Source organism: Rosa chinensis, chromosome 7, assembly GCF_002994745.2.
Source record: "Rosa chinensis cultivar Old Blush chromosome 7, RchiOBHm-V2, whole genome shotgun sequence".
Lineage (NCBI taxonomy): Eukaryota > Viridiplantae > Streptophyta > Magnoliopsida > Rosales > Rosaceae > Rosa > Rosa chinensis.
The window spans coordinates 4,142,323-4,158,634 of record NC_037094.1 but is presented as its reverse complement, the minus strand read 5'-3'; the positions used below and the strand labels follow the sequence as shown (position 1 = coordinate 4,158,634).

General features: G+C 39.0%; 4 protein-coding genes across 5 annotated transcripts; 1 reads left to right on the top strand and 3 right to left on the bottom strand.

The window, feature by feature from the left end:
- Window positions 1–67: 67 nt before the first annotated feature.
- Window positions 68–3,597, bottom strand: LOC112179066 (replication protein A 70 kDa DNA-binding subunit B). The gene is made up of 12 exons (XM_024317379.2): window positions 3,377–3,597; window positions 2,894–3,040; window positions 2,632–2,802; window positions 2,359–2,536; window positions 1,979–2,249; window positions 1,791–1,893; window positions 1,565–1,689; window positions 1,384–1,462; window positions 1,161–1,305; window positions 856–1,016; window positions 630–750; window positions 68–550 (listed from the first exon to the last, which is right to left on the bottom strand). The coding sequence occupies exons 1-12, from the start codon at window positions 3,508–3,510 to the stop codon at window positions 359–361; spliced, it is 1,827 nt and encodes a 608-aa protein (XP_024173147.1). The 5' UTR covers window positions 3,511–3,597; the 3' UTR covers window positions 68–358.
- Window positions 3,598–4,498: 901 nt separating this feature from the next.
- Window positions 4,499–6,959, bottom strand: LOC112176434. 2 transcript variants are annotated; one of them, XM_040512035.1, is made up of 3 exons: window positions 6,660–6,959; window positions 5,244–6,235; window positions 4,499–4,959 (listed from the first exon to the last, which is right to left on the bottom strand). In XM_040512035.1, exons 2-3 carry the CDS (start codon window positions 6,182–6,184, stop codon window positions 4,758–4,760), a joined length of 1,143 nt encoding a protein of 380 aa, XP_040367969.1. In that variant the 5' UTR covers window positions 6,185–6,235; window positions 6,660–6,959; the 3' UTR covers window positions 4,499–4,757. The 2 variants fall into 2 exon arrangements, with proteins under 2 accessions (XP_040367969.1, XP_040367970.1); XM_040512036.1 differs by having other exon boundaries at window positions 6,690–6,959.
- A 2,640-nt stretch (window positions 6,960–9,599) lies between these two features.
- LOC112180201 (presenilin-like protein At2g29900) lies at window positions 9,600–11,589 on the bottom strand. The gene has a single exon (XM_024318720.2). The coding sequence runs from the start codon at window positions 11,438–11,440 to the stop codon at window positions 10,154–10,156; it is 1,287 nt and encodes a 428-aa protein (XP_024174488.1). The 5' UTR covers window positions 11,441–11,589; the 3' UTR covers window positions 9,600–10,153.
- A 1,876-nt stretch (window positions 11,590–13,465) lies between these two features.
- LOC112180977 (glycine-rich RNA-binding protein 2, mitochondrial) lies at window positions 13,466–16,299 on the top strand. Its single transcript, XM_024319568.2, has 5 exons — window positions 13,466–13,610; window positions 14,342–14,495; window positions 14,580–14,648; window positions 14,987–15,093; window positions 15,609–16,299. Exons 2-5 carry the CDS (start codon window positions 14,351–14,353, stop codon window positions 16,104–16,106), a joined length of 819 nt encoding a protein of 272 aa, XP_024175336.1. The 5' UTR covers window positions 13,466–13,610; window positions 14,342–14,350; the 3' UTR covers window positions 16,107–16,299.
- The last annotated feature ends 13 nt before the right edge of the window (window positions 16,300–16,312 follow it).

Genomic DNA, 16,312 nt, shown 5'->3' with positions numbered 1-16,312 from the left:
AGAAAAAAAATGAATTAGCGACTACAGCAAAATAACAACTTTTGTACTAGTCAATCACAGAAAGGACTACATATAATAACTCTCTTATATAATAAATAGATAAGGTTTTAGCATTTCTAGAATTCAACAAGACCATCTGTACTGGTCTAAACTCTAAAATGGCATACACAAGTCATGTTATGAGAACCAACATTTGAAATGTCATGACAACTGCTCTTCCGGAAAATGACAAAACACAGCCAGTGACTTAAGGCAGGGAGACCAAAGGTGAATTGCCTGTAATCCTCATCTCCTTTTCTCAATGGGCTCTAGAACCATAGTTTCTAATGAAAAAAGAGCATAGGCAGTCTATTAGAAATTAGGAAGCTTTCATCTTTGATATCTCTTCTAGCAAAAATTTTGATTCAGCAGCAAAATCAAGTGGAGCAGCTGCCCTGGCAGTTATCCTTTGCCTCTTCTCGTTATTGTACTCATTCTGAGAAACACTGACCCTGAAAACATGAGGGACCCAAGTAGCTTGTTTCAACTTCACCTCGTACAGACTGTGCTCCTGGAAAAAATTGAAAAACTTGAGAAATTAGAATCAGCTTTAACTCTTTCAAAATAAGAATTCATGTGCAATCATATACCTCTGATCTCAGTTTGTCCAGCTCATCTGCAGAGCACCCAATAATTCTCTCTGCTTCATTATTAAACACAGAAAGATATACTTCACTAGTTGCATCCATAGCTCTTGCAACTAATATATACCTGGAAAGAGAGAACCAAGTTAAATGAGATGGCACATGGACCGTAAAACACCAACAGAACCAATATCATCTATATCATGCATTGTCAACCAAAATGTCATCTTACCTTAAACTGCATTCTTCAGCATTTTTCTGGCACCCGTCACACCAGAAACCACCATCCAGACTTTCAGTCACCTTTTTGTTGCACATTTTGCAAGCCCGGTACCAGAGAGTCTGATCAGGCTTGATGGAGCTTATATAAGCTTTAACACTGAAAAACACAGGCTGCCCAAGAAAACCCACAAGATCACAAATGAGTAAGAAAGCCTACCACTAGAATTGCAAGGAATAGATTTTTGAGTTCATTAAAAATGTTAAAGGTTAAATGACCATTTCCATGAAATTTCACATCAAGGGAACTAGTATTACCTTGTCCTCACCCAAGGACGGGTTATCTTTCAAATAAGACAGGGAGATTCTATCAGAGTACATGGACCATGCTCCACTATTGGCTGATGGGCTCATACCAGAGCCAACAGATGCCATCGAAACCTCTTTACCTTCAGAATCATACCTGTCAAATCAAACAATTATAATGGATACCACTGAGATACAAACAGAGAAGGTAATAATCTGCCATGCAAGAACTTACCAGGATTTCAACCTCTTTGCTTCAGGTAAATCTGGATTTACAAATATTGAGCTCCTGGACAACGTAGACAAGGATACACCTACAACAGTATGCACAAAAGTCTGTTAATAATAGGAATTCTTGCCCATTTCTTCAGAATTTACACAATTCAAAACTCTCACGACATAAACTTTCAGGCTACCTTGATAGTCTCCAACTTTAAGGGATTTGATAGCAACTACAGGAGATTGATCAGCAATGTCCAGCAATTCCTGGCCAACACCAGTTGCAAGATCATTCCATAAAGAAACCACAACCACTTTTTTCCTGCAGTTCATATAAAAATTGTTTGTCAGTCCAAAAGAAAAGGATACCAATTGTTTGGATGTAGAACATTGACATACAATTGTAGTAGCAACTAGACTTACGACTCATCGGCAATGGTAATGTCACGCTTTGGGATATTCTCATTGTCGCTCTTTCTTCTGATGCTCATTGTAGGAGACACATTTGTAACAACTCCAATAACATCTGAGACAAGGCAACAGTGTATAACAAGGATTTAGAAAACCACACATCTAAAAGAGTAAAACATATTGTAGAAGTAGCTACTTACCCACAAGCACCTTGCTGTTAACATGGGGACCCAACATATCAATTGGGATAAAATCAAATTTTGTTTCAGGAACAAAAGCTTCTTCATTGCTGACTTCATCCACCTCAGAATTCTCATTTAAGGTCATTTCATAATCATTTTGTACTGTGCTAAACTTCTTGTTAGCAACCTTTAGAGCTCCCTTTGAAACATAATAGACCTTCCCTAGTTGAAACTTTTCATAGAACTTCTTGGCAGCTTCATTAAACATTGTAGCTCGAATTTCAGTTCCCTACACCAGATTGAACATATATGAAACATAAGTGAGAATCACTAAGCCACAAATATAACTGAGGAGCATTGGAACAATGTAAACAGAATCTAATGAGTCTTTTGCTTACATCTTCATCTGTTAACTCCACATTGAAGACACAGCCTTGACCTCTAGCATTCGAGTAAGTACGCATGGTTCCCTTGTTTGTAACACGAACCTTTATGGTCCAATTGCCTTGATAAGGATTCAAGGAAACAATAGGATGAACCCTTCTGGTCATGGCCATTCGTGCAGCCGGGGCCATACTAAATCAATTCACACCAAACGCAAACAGTCAGTACAATCAAGTGCATGGCTACAAACTCCAACACAACAGAATGATAACAAACGAAACACTTACTTTGCATTCTGCTCATGCATAATTTGAGCAGCTGATTTAGTCACCATCTCTTGCTTGGGCTTCAAAATAATCCCAACCTGTTCTCCTTTCACCTCATCTTTACTGACCTCACTTTTAATCTCCATCTCAAGCGCAGGTGAGACCATCTCACATTTTGTTACAATCATATATCTGAGACAAAAACCAGATCCAAACTTCAACATCTGAAACCCAATACTTGAGAGAAGAAATAAACCGAGAGACAGAGAAGTGACCCGCTTACTTTTCGGGCTTGTTTGGAATGTCATTAACAGTGTAATCAAGAAGTCGAATGAGGCCCAGGTTCTGAATTTTCCCAGAAATAACATCAGGACTCAATTCTGTGTTCAACATCGTCTTTAGCCTCATCTTTCCATCACTAGCAGTAAACCTACACAACCAAATAATAATCAATTAAATTCTATTTTTTTTGCAGGGTTGAGGCTCCATACCCTATAATTTCACAAGCCAAACAACCTAGATCTAAGATCTTTGAAGCCCTATCTGAATACCCAACTCAAACCCTAAAAACAAAATCACTCAAAAAACAAAAAAGAACAAATTTTTCTTGAAATCACAACAAAAACACACGATTCAATCAATACCCATTAACAATCAAAGCATTTCCGAAACACAAACAGTAAAAAATACACACTAATCTGGGGTTCAATACGCATTAACAAAACCTAATCAATTCACAAAATTGAAGGGTAAATAGGAAGCTTACATATAACGGTTGATGCCCTTAAGATTGAGGTCGACGACCTGGACGACGATCTCCGGGATCGGGCTGGACTCTTTCGGCGATGGGTTGGCCAAGAGGGTCGAAATCGCATCTGGGGTTGGTCCAAGCTTCGCCATTTCTTTCTGGGTCTCTCGCTCTTTCTCTCTCTTAAACTTTTGGGGGCGATTTGGGTGTGGAGAGAGAGAGATGATATGAAAGTCTGAGAATGGATTTGGGGGGTTTTGTATAGGTAGGGTTTTTGGCGGGAGATTTTGAAAACGTTTCCCGCAAAAGCAAATTTTGTTACTAATTTCGGCGCCAAATTTACCTTTCCCTCTCGTTATTTTTAATTTGAGGACCACCCGCGCCCGCTGGAAATTCTGTGTGTTTTTACTTATTTGTCCTTCTAGCAACCCATGGGCTAGCCTCTGGCATAGGTAATGGGTAATAGACTAATAGCAGAAGCCCAACACATCTACTGTTTGTGTTGTTCTCATTTGGCGTCTTTTCAATAACGTTCAGCTACCGTTAAATGTAAATTTAACGCTGGAGAATAAAATAACTCAGATAAAAAAATAATTATTTTCACTCTTGGATTTATATTTAAGGGGTGATTGAGCATAATTTCTTAGTCAGTTACTAACAAGGTGAGTACTACTGTTGGGTCTTATTCACGCTCACCTGATCCATTTTACAAAAAAAACTTTCAAAAGAAGTTGACTATTATATGTCTGAGGTCCAATAGTGGCTCAAGTTAGTGGGACGACTTCATTGCCTTGTAAAAGCGCCGGGCGAAAATTAGGTCTCCGCTTGGTTCCTGTCCCAAAAAGGGACATATACTATGGCTCTACCGGTGTGTACTTCATAGTTGATATCGAACAGTATCTGGCATAGACTGAGCTCGGCTTAAAAAGATGGAGAAATGTGGTCAGGAAGGATGGGATCCAAAGAAGGGGTCAGTGACGGTTAGGGGAGGTTGCTCATGAGGTCGCTATTCTTTCCTCCCAATCGTACATGATCTATCTTGTAACAATTTTTACGGTGTATCTAAGATTATCCAGCAACACCCGCAGGTATCAAAGTGCACGTAATTTACTAGAAATAACAGAGAATGTGAAAGATAACAGTAACATAAAGGGATGTCTTGAATTTTCATGGATTAAATATTTACATTCCTAAATGTGTCCTGTGCTTTCTTGTTACCTAATGTTACTAAAAACATATTAACCTCAAATAACATGTCTTAATATCCATAAGATCAAAAAGAAAGAAAGAAACTACAAGGCTAGAATTTTGTTCAGGGTATTTTTGTTTCCTTTGTTCCGATGTTAACAAAAGTTTTGGCAGATGAAATAGTACCACTACCCTCGACAATGAGTCTCGATCAGTTACAAAATGGGCAACAAGAGCAAGGTAGCCATTTGTGCTTAATCGGGGTCAGGGCTGATTTCGGGCTCTGAGATGCAGCAATCGGCTTTCTGCTTTCTTTAGGTGTTTGTGGCCGTGAGCCTCTTCGTGGTGAATGTTGCTTTTGCTTCCCTACTCCATCTACCCTCAGTGAACCACTTCTCTCCTCGCCTGCCAATCTTCATATACCAAGAACAAATTCAGCTCTTTGCTCAACATTATGGAAATATGCACAAACAGTTGAAAAGCAACTTTTTACTAATATACTTGCTCTTGCAAATGATTGATCTATGCTAATTTTAATGATAAGAAGTTAATGCTATAACACAATTTCAAAATTACCAAAAGATTGGAATTATTCTGATATGACGGCAGTTAGAAGTTTGAAGGATGCAAAGCTATTTACTCCAATGTCTAAGTTTTCATAACCTAGGCATGAAAGGATGCAAAACCAGCAACTTACACTGGAAATGCAAATGATTTAGTACTTCCATCAGAAGCATGAGAAAGGCTAGATATGTTATGAAACTTGTGTTCAGTGAGGGATGGGCTGACTATAGGATTTCGGACGCTGGGCGACGGGCTTCCTTTGCTGTGATTATCCGCCGAAGATGATGGACTTGCTTTGTTGTCATTTTCGGCAATTTCCCTTATAACCTCTCTCATGGTCTCTACGGCTTTTGCTTCAGTTACTCTCGGATTTGGGCCCTCATCCAAATTGCCGCCGTTTTGGGAAAATTCAACTTGCTTATCCGGAGGCTGGTTACTCGAGAAGTCTATATATGGACCGGACAACATGTTCTGTTCTCCAGATAAACCCAACTCACCAGATTTACCTAAAAAGGCAAACTGTTCTCTGGTGAAACTCATGTTACCCATCTGAATGCTGAATAGGGATTCATTGGAAGCAGCACTCCATTCCATCGGGGCTGTGGATGGTTTCCTCGCAAAGACATAATCCGGGATCCTGTACGGAGTACTCGGCTCACTAGGCCGCTCCATCACCTGCTTAGGAGGCGATTGTGTTGCTGAATCATTGCCCTGGCTCAACTCACCATTAAGCTGCTCAGTCTTAGGTGTCGAGCCGCCTTGAAAATCCTCATCGATGTAGCTTGTACTTAGAAGAGAGCCAGCAGGGGACGGAGTCGTTGCAAGACCATTTTCCGAAGTAGCTACAACATTGCCCACATCAACTTCCAGAGGGCCAGAAGTACTTGCAGGGGTCTTGGGGCTTAAGCCTTTGCCTGCAGATGCAATCTCACCAGCACCTGTATCTGTCTGATTTAATCTCGGGTCCGAATTCCCTATGCCTTTGCTTTCAGGGGCTGCTTGCAAATGGTCTGAAGATGATGGTAATGGGGAGGAAGATGGGCTTGACGTTATTTTCTCATTCGCAGATTCCATAACTTAAATGTCTTGATTCTCTAGCTCCGGTGGTCCAAAACCATCGGATTTCTGTAAAATCAAAAAAGCACAAGCATTAGAAACCAATCTATCGCATTGTGAAAATTCAAATGCAAACACATTGTTGAAAGTTGCATCTCAGAATCTTAGGTTACACCATGACTACAAATTATAAGAACCCTGATATTAATTACCACCCAAATTATAGGAAAAAGTAAAGTAAACATAACAATCATACAATCCTCGAATGCATTCATTCCATTGAGAACAGAACGCAGACTACATATATGAGTTCAATGGAATACTTGATTCCTCAAAAAAGAAAAAAGAAAAAGGCTTTATCTTCTAGCATAAAATTCATGAGAAACATAATGTATTCAATGAATACATGTTTTGAATGAAACAAAATATGCACACAAAATTGAGGGGGAAGCAAAATCCACAAAAAGTAAGCAACATGTGTTACAAAACTTTCATGCAAAATGAATGCCAATTAGGCAATTACCAACACTCTCCCCCAGAGAGAGAGAGAAGTTTAGAGAGACTGCCAATCTCCGGCCTTGATCCCGGTGATGATGGCCTGAGAAACAGCAGTCTCAGTTTTGCGTTGACGCCGAATTAACCACCTATGGAGGAGTGACGGGTAAAACTGAAAATTGGAACAGAAACCAATTCAAGAACAAAAAATCAAAAACGAAATGGTGCAACGGGAGGAGAGATAAAAGTGGAGGAGGTTAGAAGGCCTTGAATAGACATAGGCATTGCTCTCTCTTTCGTTCTGTTCCATATAACAACCAGCTCTCCGCGTCTGTCATCCTAACTAATTACTAAATCTCAGGCTGTCTTTGCCCTTTTTTGTCCCTTTGGTATGTAACACTTCTATATATGAAAATTGTTTGACTCATCTCATCCAAAATTATTTACGTGTTCTAAATGCTTCTTTTAGTTACGGTCAATGTGGAATCAAAACTTTTTACCATACCAATCATTTTTATACTTCCGATAGACCGGAGTCTCTTTCCCTTCAGGGTATTGATTACTTTCTATCATTAGATTTGACAACCATGCCAATACTATGATAGAAGAATTCCAACATTTCATCGGACAGACCGTCATTAACTTCATCAGTAGTCCTTGTTTCTTTCTGAGACGAATTAAGTAGTCTAACTTTGAAGTTATAAGGCTCCACATTGGTCTTAAAAGAGAGAGTGGGATGTCTGACCAAAATGTAATGTCGCTGTTGTGCCGGATAAAATTGAGCACCTCTTGAATAAAAGCATACAATGGGACCTTGATTTAAAATTCAGCCCTCGCTTTAACTTCTGCAGATTGTTATATCAAGCTATAGCTGAATTACAAATGGGAAATGAGAACCTGTTGGTTTTCAAGAAAGAAACTACTCAAATTGTCAGACCAACAAGACATTGAGGTTCACATAAATAATAACAAGACATTAAGACATTTCAATCTTGCTGGAGGTAATTATATGGAACTATCCCAAATTCAACATATAAAATCAATCTGTTTTAAATGGTATGTGAAACATATATGGCATAATCAAATCTGGCATAAAATTTTCTACCCTTCCCCGAGAATTAAAAGGTTGAAGAAGATATAGTTGTATAGATTCTGTAGATACACCAGCAGAAAGTAAGCTACACATATGAATAAGCCGTCTAAACTCACCTACTATGATACAGCTTCTATAACTAGTTCATCCACATCTGTTGATTCTGCTCCATCAGCTGCAAATTGAACACTTTTTAGTTGGGAGGGAGAAACATAAAGCGTATGATTGTGTTTCCTAAAGGAATCAATGTAAGAGGCATCAGATAAATTACCTTGCTCTGGCATGTCCTCCTATTATGTCCATTCTGTTTGCAGATCATGCAGTGACAATTTGTTTCTCTGTTCGTAGCCTGAATTTGAGTTTGACTTGACTTCATGCAACTCCTCCTATTATGTCCGGCTTTTTTGCACAGGTTACAGTGCACCGGACTCCCTTTCAAAGACTTCTTCCTACAATGATCAAGTACATCATGCCAGGCCTTCTCTACTCCCTGAACTTCGGCTTGATTAAAAACTATGTCCTTCATTGGCATTCCATATATCAACTCGAAGGCTCGCTCTTTAGCTCGATGGGCCTTCAAATATAGTATAATAACCCCATACTCTGGCTCAATGTCCTCATGGTTTCCTTAGGTTTGTAGTTGATATTTTCTCGCACACGATCCATGATACAATTTAAGATCCATTTCATATTTCCTTAGGTTTATTAAGACTGTTACTGACTATGGTGATACACTTAACTTGCTTCTCAAGGATCAACACATAGAAGGATCAATTACAGAAATTGAGTTTGAAGATAAGAAAGGCAGTTCATCTTCGACGCTCACTCCAACATCTCTTCATGTTATGTCAATTACTGGGATTCTAAAATCAAATCTCGAGAACAGATCCAAATTGTACGAAGATTTACAGCATGTTTTCATGATGAACAATCTCAACTACATGGTGCAGAAGATAAAGAACACCAAACTCAAGCTTCTTTTAGGAGATGAAAGGATAAGAACACAAAAGAGTAAAGTCCAGCAACATGTTAAAGATTATGTGAGAGCTGCTTGGAGTTCAGACGTTTCTTTGTTAAGACATGATATTCGAGTGTCACATTCTCTCTCAAAGAGAAGTTCTAAAAGTAGGTGCAAGGCTTTTACTAATGCTTTTGAGGAGGTGTACAGGACACAGACAGGATGGTACGTACCAGATCTTGAGCTTCGGGAAGACCTACAAATTTCAACTTCACAGAATGTAATCCCTGCATATCGTAATTTTGTCGAGAGGGTCTCTGTAAAGTTTAAGATCACTAACAAGTACATGAAGTACACTGTTGATGATCTGGAGAAGCATCTTTTTGATCTATTTGAAGGGTCGCGGAGATTATTAAACAAATCATTTACGTGTAGGAAGTGAAACTCTGCTTGTTGTTTATAGTTCTAGTGTTTTGTGTTTTATTTTGTCAGGAATGCATTGTAATAGATGTAAATGCAATTGTTTCTAATCTTCTTAAGCAAAATTAGGCAAAATATCAGCAACATTTTCTCTTTTTGTAGCAATCTCATCTATGCTTTTTCATGTTATTGAGAATGCTTGAACTGTAAGAAGAAAGCTCTTGCTTGTTTCTATTCAAAGAAACGTCTTAATCACAGCCAGAGAAACAGAAGTATTCATGGACTAAAGTAAGTTTGTTTGATGCAAACCCTTTATTTGGTTGTCAGATTCTATTACCCAACCTGTGCTTACTATCTGCAAAAAACAAAAACAAAAAGAAGAAGAAGAAGAAGGTATAAACGAATCATTCTTGATGTTGATATACTATAACATGGAGTAGGGAATTCATAGACTCAAAGCAGAGAGATCAAGATTGAACACTAAACTATCAACTTTTCCAATTGAAAAATCACCTAGCATCAATGTTTTTGCCAAATACAACACTGAGTATACATAAGATGGATACAGAGACAATGAATATCCAATACATTCTGAAGCTAGCTGAATAATCAACTTTACAAAAGCGCATCACCTTTGGAAGTGAAGCACGGGTAACAACAAGGTCTTGTATACTTGCTTTTTGTAACTCGAGCAGCATGAAGCTTACAACTATCTATCCAAGTAGTTAAGGAAAGACCTTTGGACTACGGTTTGAACTCCGATCCTCCTCCCAATGTGCATGGTGACCATCTTCCAGTGCCTCATTATTTCTTTGACATCCAAGTGTGAAGAGCTAGAAACCAAAATCTACTGCATCTCAAACCAACTTTCCTAAACAATGTAGATTCTGAACATGCAACCACTTTGTAGAAAAACATTCGAGTGGCAACAAATCAATACTATCATACAGATTACAGCATACTCTCATGCTTTCTGCAGCTGCTCGTCAAGCTTCTACAACCCAATTCATATATCTAAATTCTAAAACATAATGAGATTCAAAGAACACTGTACAACAAAGACTTCAAGCAAGAGCCGGGTCAGTACATAAAACAGTACACCGAGCATTATTGACACAGGAAGAGCTGGCAAAGCTTTCTGATACAAAGCCAGCAGTATCAAAGTAACTCCCAGACCGCCTATAATAGCGAGATAACAAGCATACACTGTCATAAAATCATACATCGCCGCCCTCCCAACTAAAACACTATAGAATATGAAGTCTCCCAATCCCAACTTGATTGAACCAGAAGATCCCAATCCAATACCCTCCAGCAACATACTGTCAACCGACACATCATCACCCTGCCCACTCTGCTGAACACTTGTTATGTGCTCTAGTAATGGCGCAGAAAGCTCACCCCTACCCGGAACCCTCCCCTCTTCAGCCCTAACCAAACTCAAATCATTCCTGTTACCAAATTCAACATTAGCAGTCACATTATCACCCAACCCGGTACTCCCATTCTCGCCCAAACCAGAACCAACATTTCCATTACTCTCACTCTCGTTCCTCCTCTCTCTCCAAACCCTCCTCTGACCCACACGTCCCCTTGGATCCTGGGAAGCCACCACAGGCCGGGCCTCATAAACCAAAGCTGGAATTTCTTCGTCTCTCGAAATCGCTAGCTCCACCAACAGCCTCAGCGGCCCGACAGGCAGCAAAACCGCGGCAAGATCGTACAATGCCATGGCCACCAACAGCACCCAAGTAGTCCACTCAGGCAGCAACGTAAACCAATACGCAACCAGCATCCCAATCACAACCAAATACGCTTGAGTGACAAGTATCGGCATTTTCGACATGAACACAGCCAACACACCCACAACAGCAAAATTGAACAACACCACCAAAAACGTGACACAATCAATCGGAACACTAAAATCCTCAATCAAAAACAAAGCAATCTCGCCGCCCATAAAGCCCAACACAATAAACGCAGAGAAGCCCATGTAGGCTTTCAAGAACTTAGTGCATCTAAGATAGAACAGAAGGACCAAAACAAAAGTGACCAGAGTGACCACAGCGACAAACACAAGAGAGTTCAGAAGGGCACCTACGAATTTGTCCCAGGTGGAGTCCGAGGTGGTCTCCGTGTAAGCAATGGTGGCAATGGAATTAACGGTGACGGTTGAAGATGAATCGGAGCTTAAAACCGAGACCAATATGACCACGAGTAACATGCAGATGGAGACAGGGGTGATGATTCTGACGAGTTCTTCGCCGAGAGTTTCGAGAATGCTTCTGGGTCTTGGGCTTTGGGCCATTGGGTGGTCGGGAATTGGGTTGTTGGGGTGGTCCGGGTGATCGGAGTTTGAGATTTCAGAGTTGCGATTAGGGAAGTTTATGAAGGTTTTGGTTGTTTGACTTGACCGTTTGGGCAATGATGACCTGCTGGTGTATGGGAATAGTTCCTACCCGTTGATCTTGGTTGGATTTTATTAAATCTAATTCTTAGTTTTGCTGATGTCATGACAACAATATCTGCGACTGTATCTGTGACTCTTTTTCTTAAAAATGCAAAATAAATTAAGTCACAACATGAGACACTAGGTCTTTTATTTATAGATAAAAAGTCATGAATTGAACTAAAATATGAAAATAAAATTATAATTTGTGAAAGTAAACAAAACGAAACCCTAATATTCTATCTCTTATATCCATACTGTTAGCTACAACTATATCTCTCTCTTTTCTTTTTAAGAAAAAGATAGATACTTCATTAAATCAACCAGAAAACATACACTCGGGGGACATGCAATACCTCCAGAAACTGCAGTTGCGGATATCATCAGGCCAATGGGTCCAAACTCTAACCATAAAACACCCATTTCCAAGGCTACTATCCCGAAAGTCCCAGTAATACTCAGTAGTTAATAGCAAAGAAGACGTCGTCCTCTTCAACACCGCGTCCAAAAAATACCAGACCACGTGTAAAGAATCGCTCGTCGGCAAGTTGACAACAAAAGTAAACTAGAATTGAACCAAATCGTTCTCGAGAAAGACACCATATCAATGGCACAACTAATAATCCAAGACAACCAAACCCTCACTCAATTGAGGAGGGACTTATTAGACCTAACCAAAACCCAAAAACTAAAAACCTAATAAAGAAATGTAAAACATTGCTACAAACCGTTTCCATATCCGTCAGAGTCGACTCCGGCTTTCCGGGTACCGCCACAAAAGGTCCGAAGGCCGCACCTGTCCAAGCACAGGCCACACTGCTACTTTTATTTTTCTCAAACCCTAGTTCTCCCCTATTTTTGTAAAGCTAGGTGAAAGTCAATTATCAACTATATCTCCCTCTAAAAATTCAATTTAAAGGCAATTTACAATACCTTGTGGGATCTTACATATTGTGCTCTTTGATTTTTAATCATGGGGTGATGTTTAAACATAGGTGCTTTTTAGTGTTTCGTCATTGAGGTCATGGTGGTGGTCTTGTGCACTGCACCATAAATTTTTGCACTATGAGCACAATGGTGATTACAAACTTTGGTTTGTAGGTTTATCGTGGGTTAGTGTTTGATGGAGGTAGAGACACAAGGCGGTATGATTTATGAGAAAAGACAGACGACGGTGATAATATAGGTGCTTGTCGATAAATTCACACAATGTGGAGTTGTTGCTGGCATGGATGACAATACACCAGAATTTCGAAGTGGATGTGGTTTTCCTCACGCATACCTAAATACAAGGTATATGGGGACTATATTCATGTTGAGCTCATATGATCTAGCAGACATACACGGCAAAGCTATTGACGTCAATTTTCTTTCAAGTTTACTAGACTTTGATTCGGATGTGATGGACTTTTCTAGCTTATTTTTTTGTGTTTAGCTAAAATAACATAAGAATGTCTAAACTAAACTGTATTATAAAATAGATACAATTACTTAAATAATATTTCTTTTTATCCTCGGTGGTTAGAGCACCCACTACTTATGTACGAAGTCATGAGTTCGAGTCACCATGGGGGTAGGAGTGAAATCCTTTGATCTTCTTTAAAAATAAAGAAATAAAAAAAATATATATTTCTTTTTATCCTATTCTAAAAACATATAAGACGTCATATTTACTTTTTATCTATTAACATACTGTGATTTTCCCTCAAGCAAAAATATCCATAACAACTTGAGATATTTTATTTAGAGGTCCTTTGAAAATCTCTGGATAAAAGTTTTCGTGCCGTCTCACAAACCATAAAACAACCCACTCTAAACACTCCACACGCACCCCACCTCTAATTTCTCCAACGGCTCTAATCTAACGGCCAATGTTTTCTCTCCTACTTTCAACGGTCCACAGTCCTCCACATAACCAAGACCCCCAGTCTCATTCTCTACATAAACCCTATGATCATTCCATAGGGTTTTAGAAGTCTCAGACCCGGAAAAAAAAAAAAACAGAGTCTCAGAGAAGCCAGCGAGCAAGGTACGATCGATTCCTTATGATCATAACTATTTTCTTCCCAATTACGATTACGATTATGTTGCTTCCGTTTAATTTTTTTTTTTTTGGTTATCATTTTCTGTTTCTATTCGGTTCGTCTTTGTTCTCTGTTTGTTCGATTATATGGCTAAGAATCTTTAAGGGTTTTATAGAAATAGGAAATTTTTATTCCTGGGTTTTATAGAAGACGCAATTTGGGTGAATCAATCAGTGAAAAAGAAAAAAGAAATGTGGGTTGGTTTTGTAAATTCTGCAAAATGGGCTCCTGTGCTTGGTTTTTGATTTTGTTTTGGATGAAATTTGAAGAGAGGAAGTGAAATTTGTGTCTCTCGTGATTATAATTCAATGTAGGCAGTCTGTGTTTTTTGTACATAATTGGCATGCATGCTTGTACTTGCTTATAAGTCTATAACACTAACACAACTTTAGAGTTTTTATTTATTTTTATTTTTTATATTTTTTATAAGGGTTGTTCAAGGACGTTGAGTCTTGGACAATGTGGTTTTATATGCTTTCAACTGGTGGGTGAAATTTATTCGAACAAGTGTTGTTTGCCTCTAATGTACAAGACTGGGTATTTGGAGATGTTCCTTTTTGTGGTTTTATGGTAAGGTTGGGTTAAGGGGTAACTAAAACAAGGCTGATATGTGTATTTCACTCTTAATATTTGGAGAATTGCCTATCAAAACTTCTGTTCTTGTGGATTCTTTTAGGTAACTGCGATGGCTTTCTTGAGTAAATTTGGGAATATACTTCGGCAGTCTGCAGGCAAGCAGATCAACTCTGACTTGTCTTCTTTCAAACTGTGGACCCATCAGGCTGTAAGATGCATGTCATCCATGGGAGGCTCAAAGCTTTTTATCGGAGGTGATTTTAGAATCCCTTAATGTTATCTTCCTCCTTTCCCCATGGGGCAATTTTGTTAATAGGGTATCTGTTTTTATAATGCAGGTATTTCGTATCAGACGGATGATGGCAGTCTGAGGGAGGCTTTTGCAAGATATGGAGATGTTGTTGATGGTATGTGGAAATCTGTAATCTGAATTCTAGAAAAAAAAGTATACATTGCAGTTATTGTAGTATGTTCACTGAAACTGGTTTTTTATAGATTGATTTCATTTCATTGTTTCAATCGCATCTAAAGTAAGTACATTTTATAGAATTTCTATCTGCTCTGGCAGTGTGTCTCTGGTTCATTCCATTCAACTCACACTGAAGATAATTCTCAAAGTTCCTAGGTTGTATTTTTTAGAAACAAAAATTTTGAACATCTCAATAAGTTAATGCTGACTGATTTTTTTTTTTCATTTTTATTTGTTTTTAATCTTGAATGCTGATTGACTTGATAAATGTTGTAGCACGGATCATCACAGACCGTGAGAGTGGTAGATCAAGAGGATTTGGATTTGTTACTTACGCTACACCTGAGGGTGCATCAAGTGCCATTCAGGCCTTGGATGGAAAGGTAATTATTGTTATTTTCTCTTGATACCTTTCTGTGAATGGAATTAGCCAATGGTGGCTTTCATTTCAATTCTCTTGTTTTGTTTTCTTTGGAACTAAAAACATCATGTTGATCAATCCTGAAACCATGTGATTTCATATGTTGTAGTAAATTTTTTTTTTGCAATGGAAGTGCACCAGCCTTTAGAATTCTTTTATGGCTTGTCTTGTCTTGTGTTTTCTGAGTGGCTAGAATATCAAAATATATTTTACTGGAGTTGTCATTGCATTTTGGTCCCTTTCTGTGAATGGAATCAGTTAATAGTGGCTAAAATGGATTTCAAAATCTTACCTGGGATTTCTGAAATGGAATTTGAAGTGTGAGACTTGGACCGAACACTTCTTTCTTCTTTTCAACATCAAAAGGCTTGCCTCTTATCAAAATGGAACTCAACTTCATGCATACCTGCATCAGTTATTCTACATCTACTGTTTTGAAAGAAATGTCTGAACTCTGAAGTAACAAAAATCTTGCAGGATCTTCATGGCCGTGTAATAAGGGTGAATTATGCCAATGAGAGGCCTCCTCGTAGTAGCTTTGGTTATGGAGGAGGTGATGGTGGTTACGGGGGTGGCGGAGGCAGTTACGGTGGTGGCGGAGGTGGTTACAGTGGTGGTGGAGGCGGTTACGGTGGCAGAGGCGGAGGTGGCTACAACAGCTATGGCAATGACAGTTATAATAGTGGTGGTAATTATGGAAGTGGAAACTCTTTTGAAACTGCTAGTGGTGGAGGTTATGGCAATAGCACAAATTTTGCTCCTTCTGGTAGTGTTGCTACTGGTAGTGCCGATAACTTTGGAGTTGGTGGTGGTGACAGCAGCTTTCCCACCGGTGGAGGTTTTGGCGATAGCCCAAATTATGGTTCTCCTGGTAGTGTTGGAACTGGTGGTGCTGATAACTTTGGTGTTGGTGGCAGTGATGACAGTAGCTTTCCCAACAGGGACGATGAGTTAGGCTATCAGAGTAGGGCCTGATAAATATTATTAGAACTTAAGGGGAATTTAGTTTGCTTCTCTGATGTGTTATAGATTGTTTTTTTTTCTTATCCTTACACCTTTTAATTTGTGTTGGATTTGGCTCTATGAACTTGATGCACGGTTGCGTGCTTCTTCAATGCATTGAAGAACCTGAGTTCTGGAATAATTATACTTTACTGTTAGTTTCAAATTTTCGTGTTCCC

What these genes read in the sequence shown, in the direction of transcription:
- LOC112179066 (XM_024317379.2), bottom strand. Translation starts at nt 3,510, where the DNA reads ATGGCGAAGCTTGGACCAACCCCAGATGCGATTTCGACCCTCTTGGCC. An exon ending in ATGCATGAGCAGAATGCAAA is followed by an intron (nt 2,537 to 2,631) that starts GTAAGTGTTTCG and finishes GAATTGATTTAG; the next exon opens with TATGGCCCCGGCTGCACGAA. An exon ending in TGGAGTTAACAGATGAAGAT is followed by an intron (nt 2,250 to 2,358) that starts GTAAGCAAAAGA and finishes AATCTGGTGTAG; the next exon opens with GGAACTGAAATTCGAGCTAC.
- LOC112176434 (XM_040512035.1), bottom strand. Translation starts at nt 6,184, where the DNA reads ATGGAATCTGCGAATGAGAAAATAACGTCAAGCCCATCTTCCTCCCCA. An exon ending in AAATCATTTGCATTTCCAGT is followed by an intron (nt 4,960 to 5,243) that starts GTAAGTTGCTGG and finishes TGGTATATGAAG; the next exon opens with ATTGGCAGGCGAGGAGAGAA.
- LOC112180201 (XM_024318720.2), bottom strand. Translation starts at nt 11,440, where the DNA reads ATGGCCCAAAGCCCAAGACCCAGAAGCATTCTCGAAACTCTCGGCGAA.
- LOC112180977 (XM_024319568.2), top strand. Translation starts at nt 14,351, where the DNA reads ATGGCTTTCTTGAGTAAATTTGGGAATATACTTCGGCAGTCTGCAGGC. An exon ending in ATATGGAGATGTTGTTGATG is followed by an intron (nt 14,649 to 14,986) that starts GTATGTGGAAAT and finishes TAAATGTTGTAG; the next exon opens with CACGGATCATCACAGACCGT. An exon ending in TTCAGGCCTTGGATGGAAAG is followed by an intron (nt 15,094 to 15,608) that starts GTAATTATTGTT and finishes AAAATCTTGCAG; the next exon opens with GATCTTCATGGCCGTGTAAT.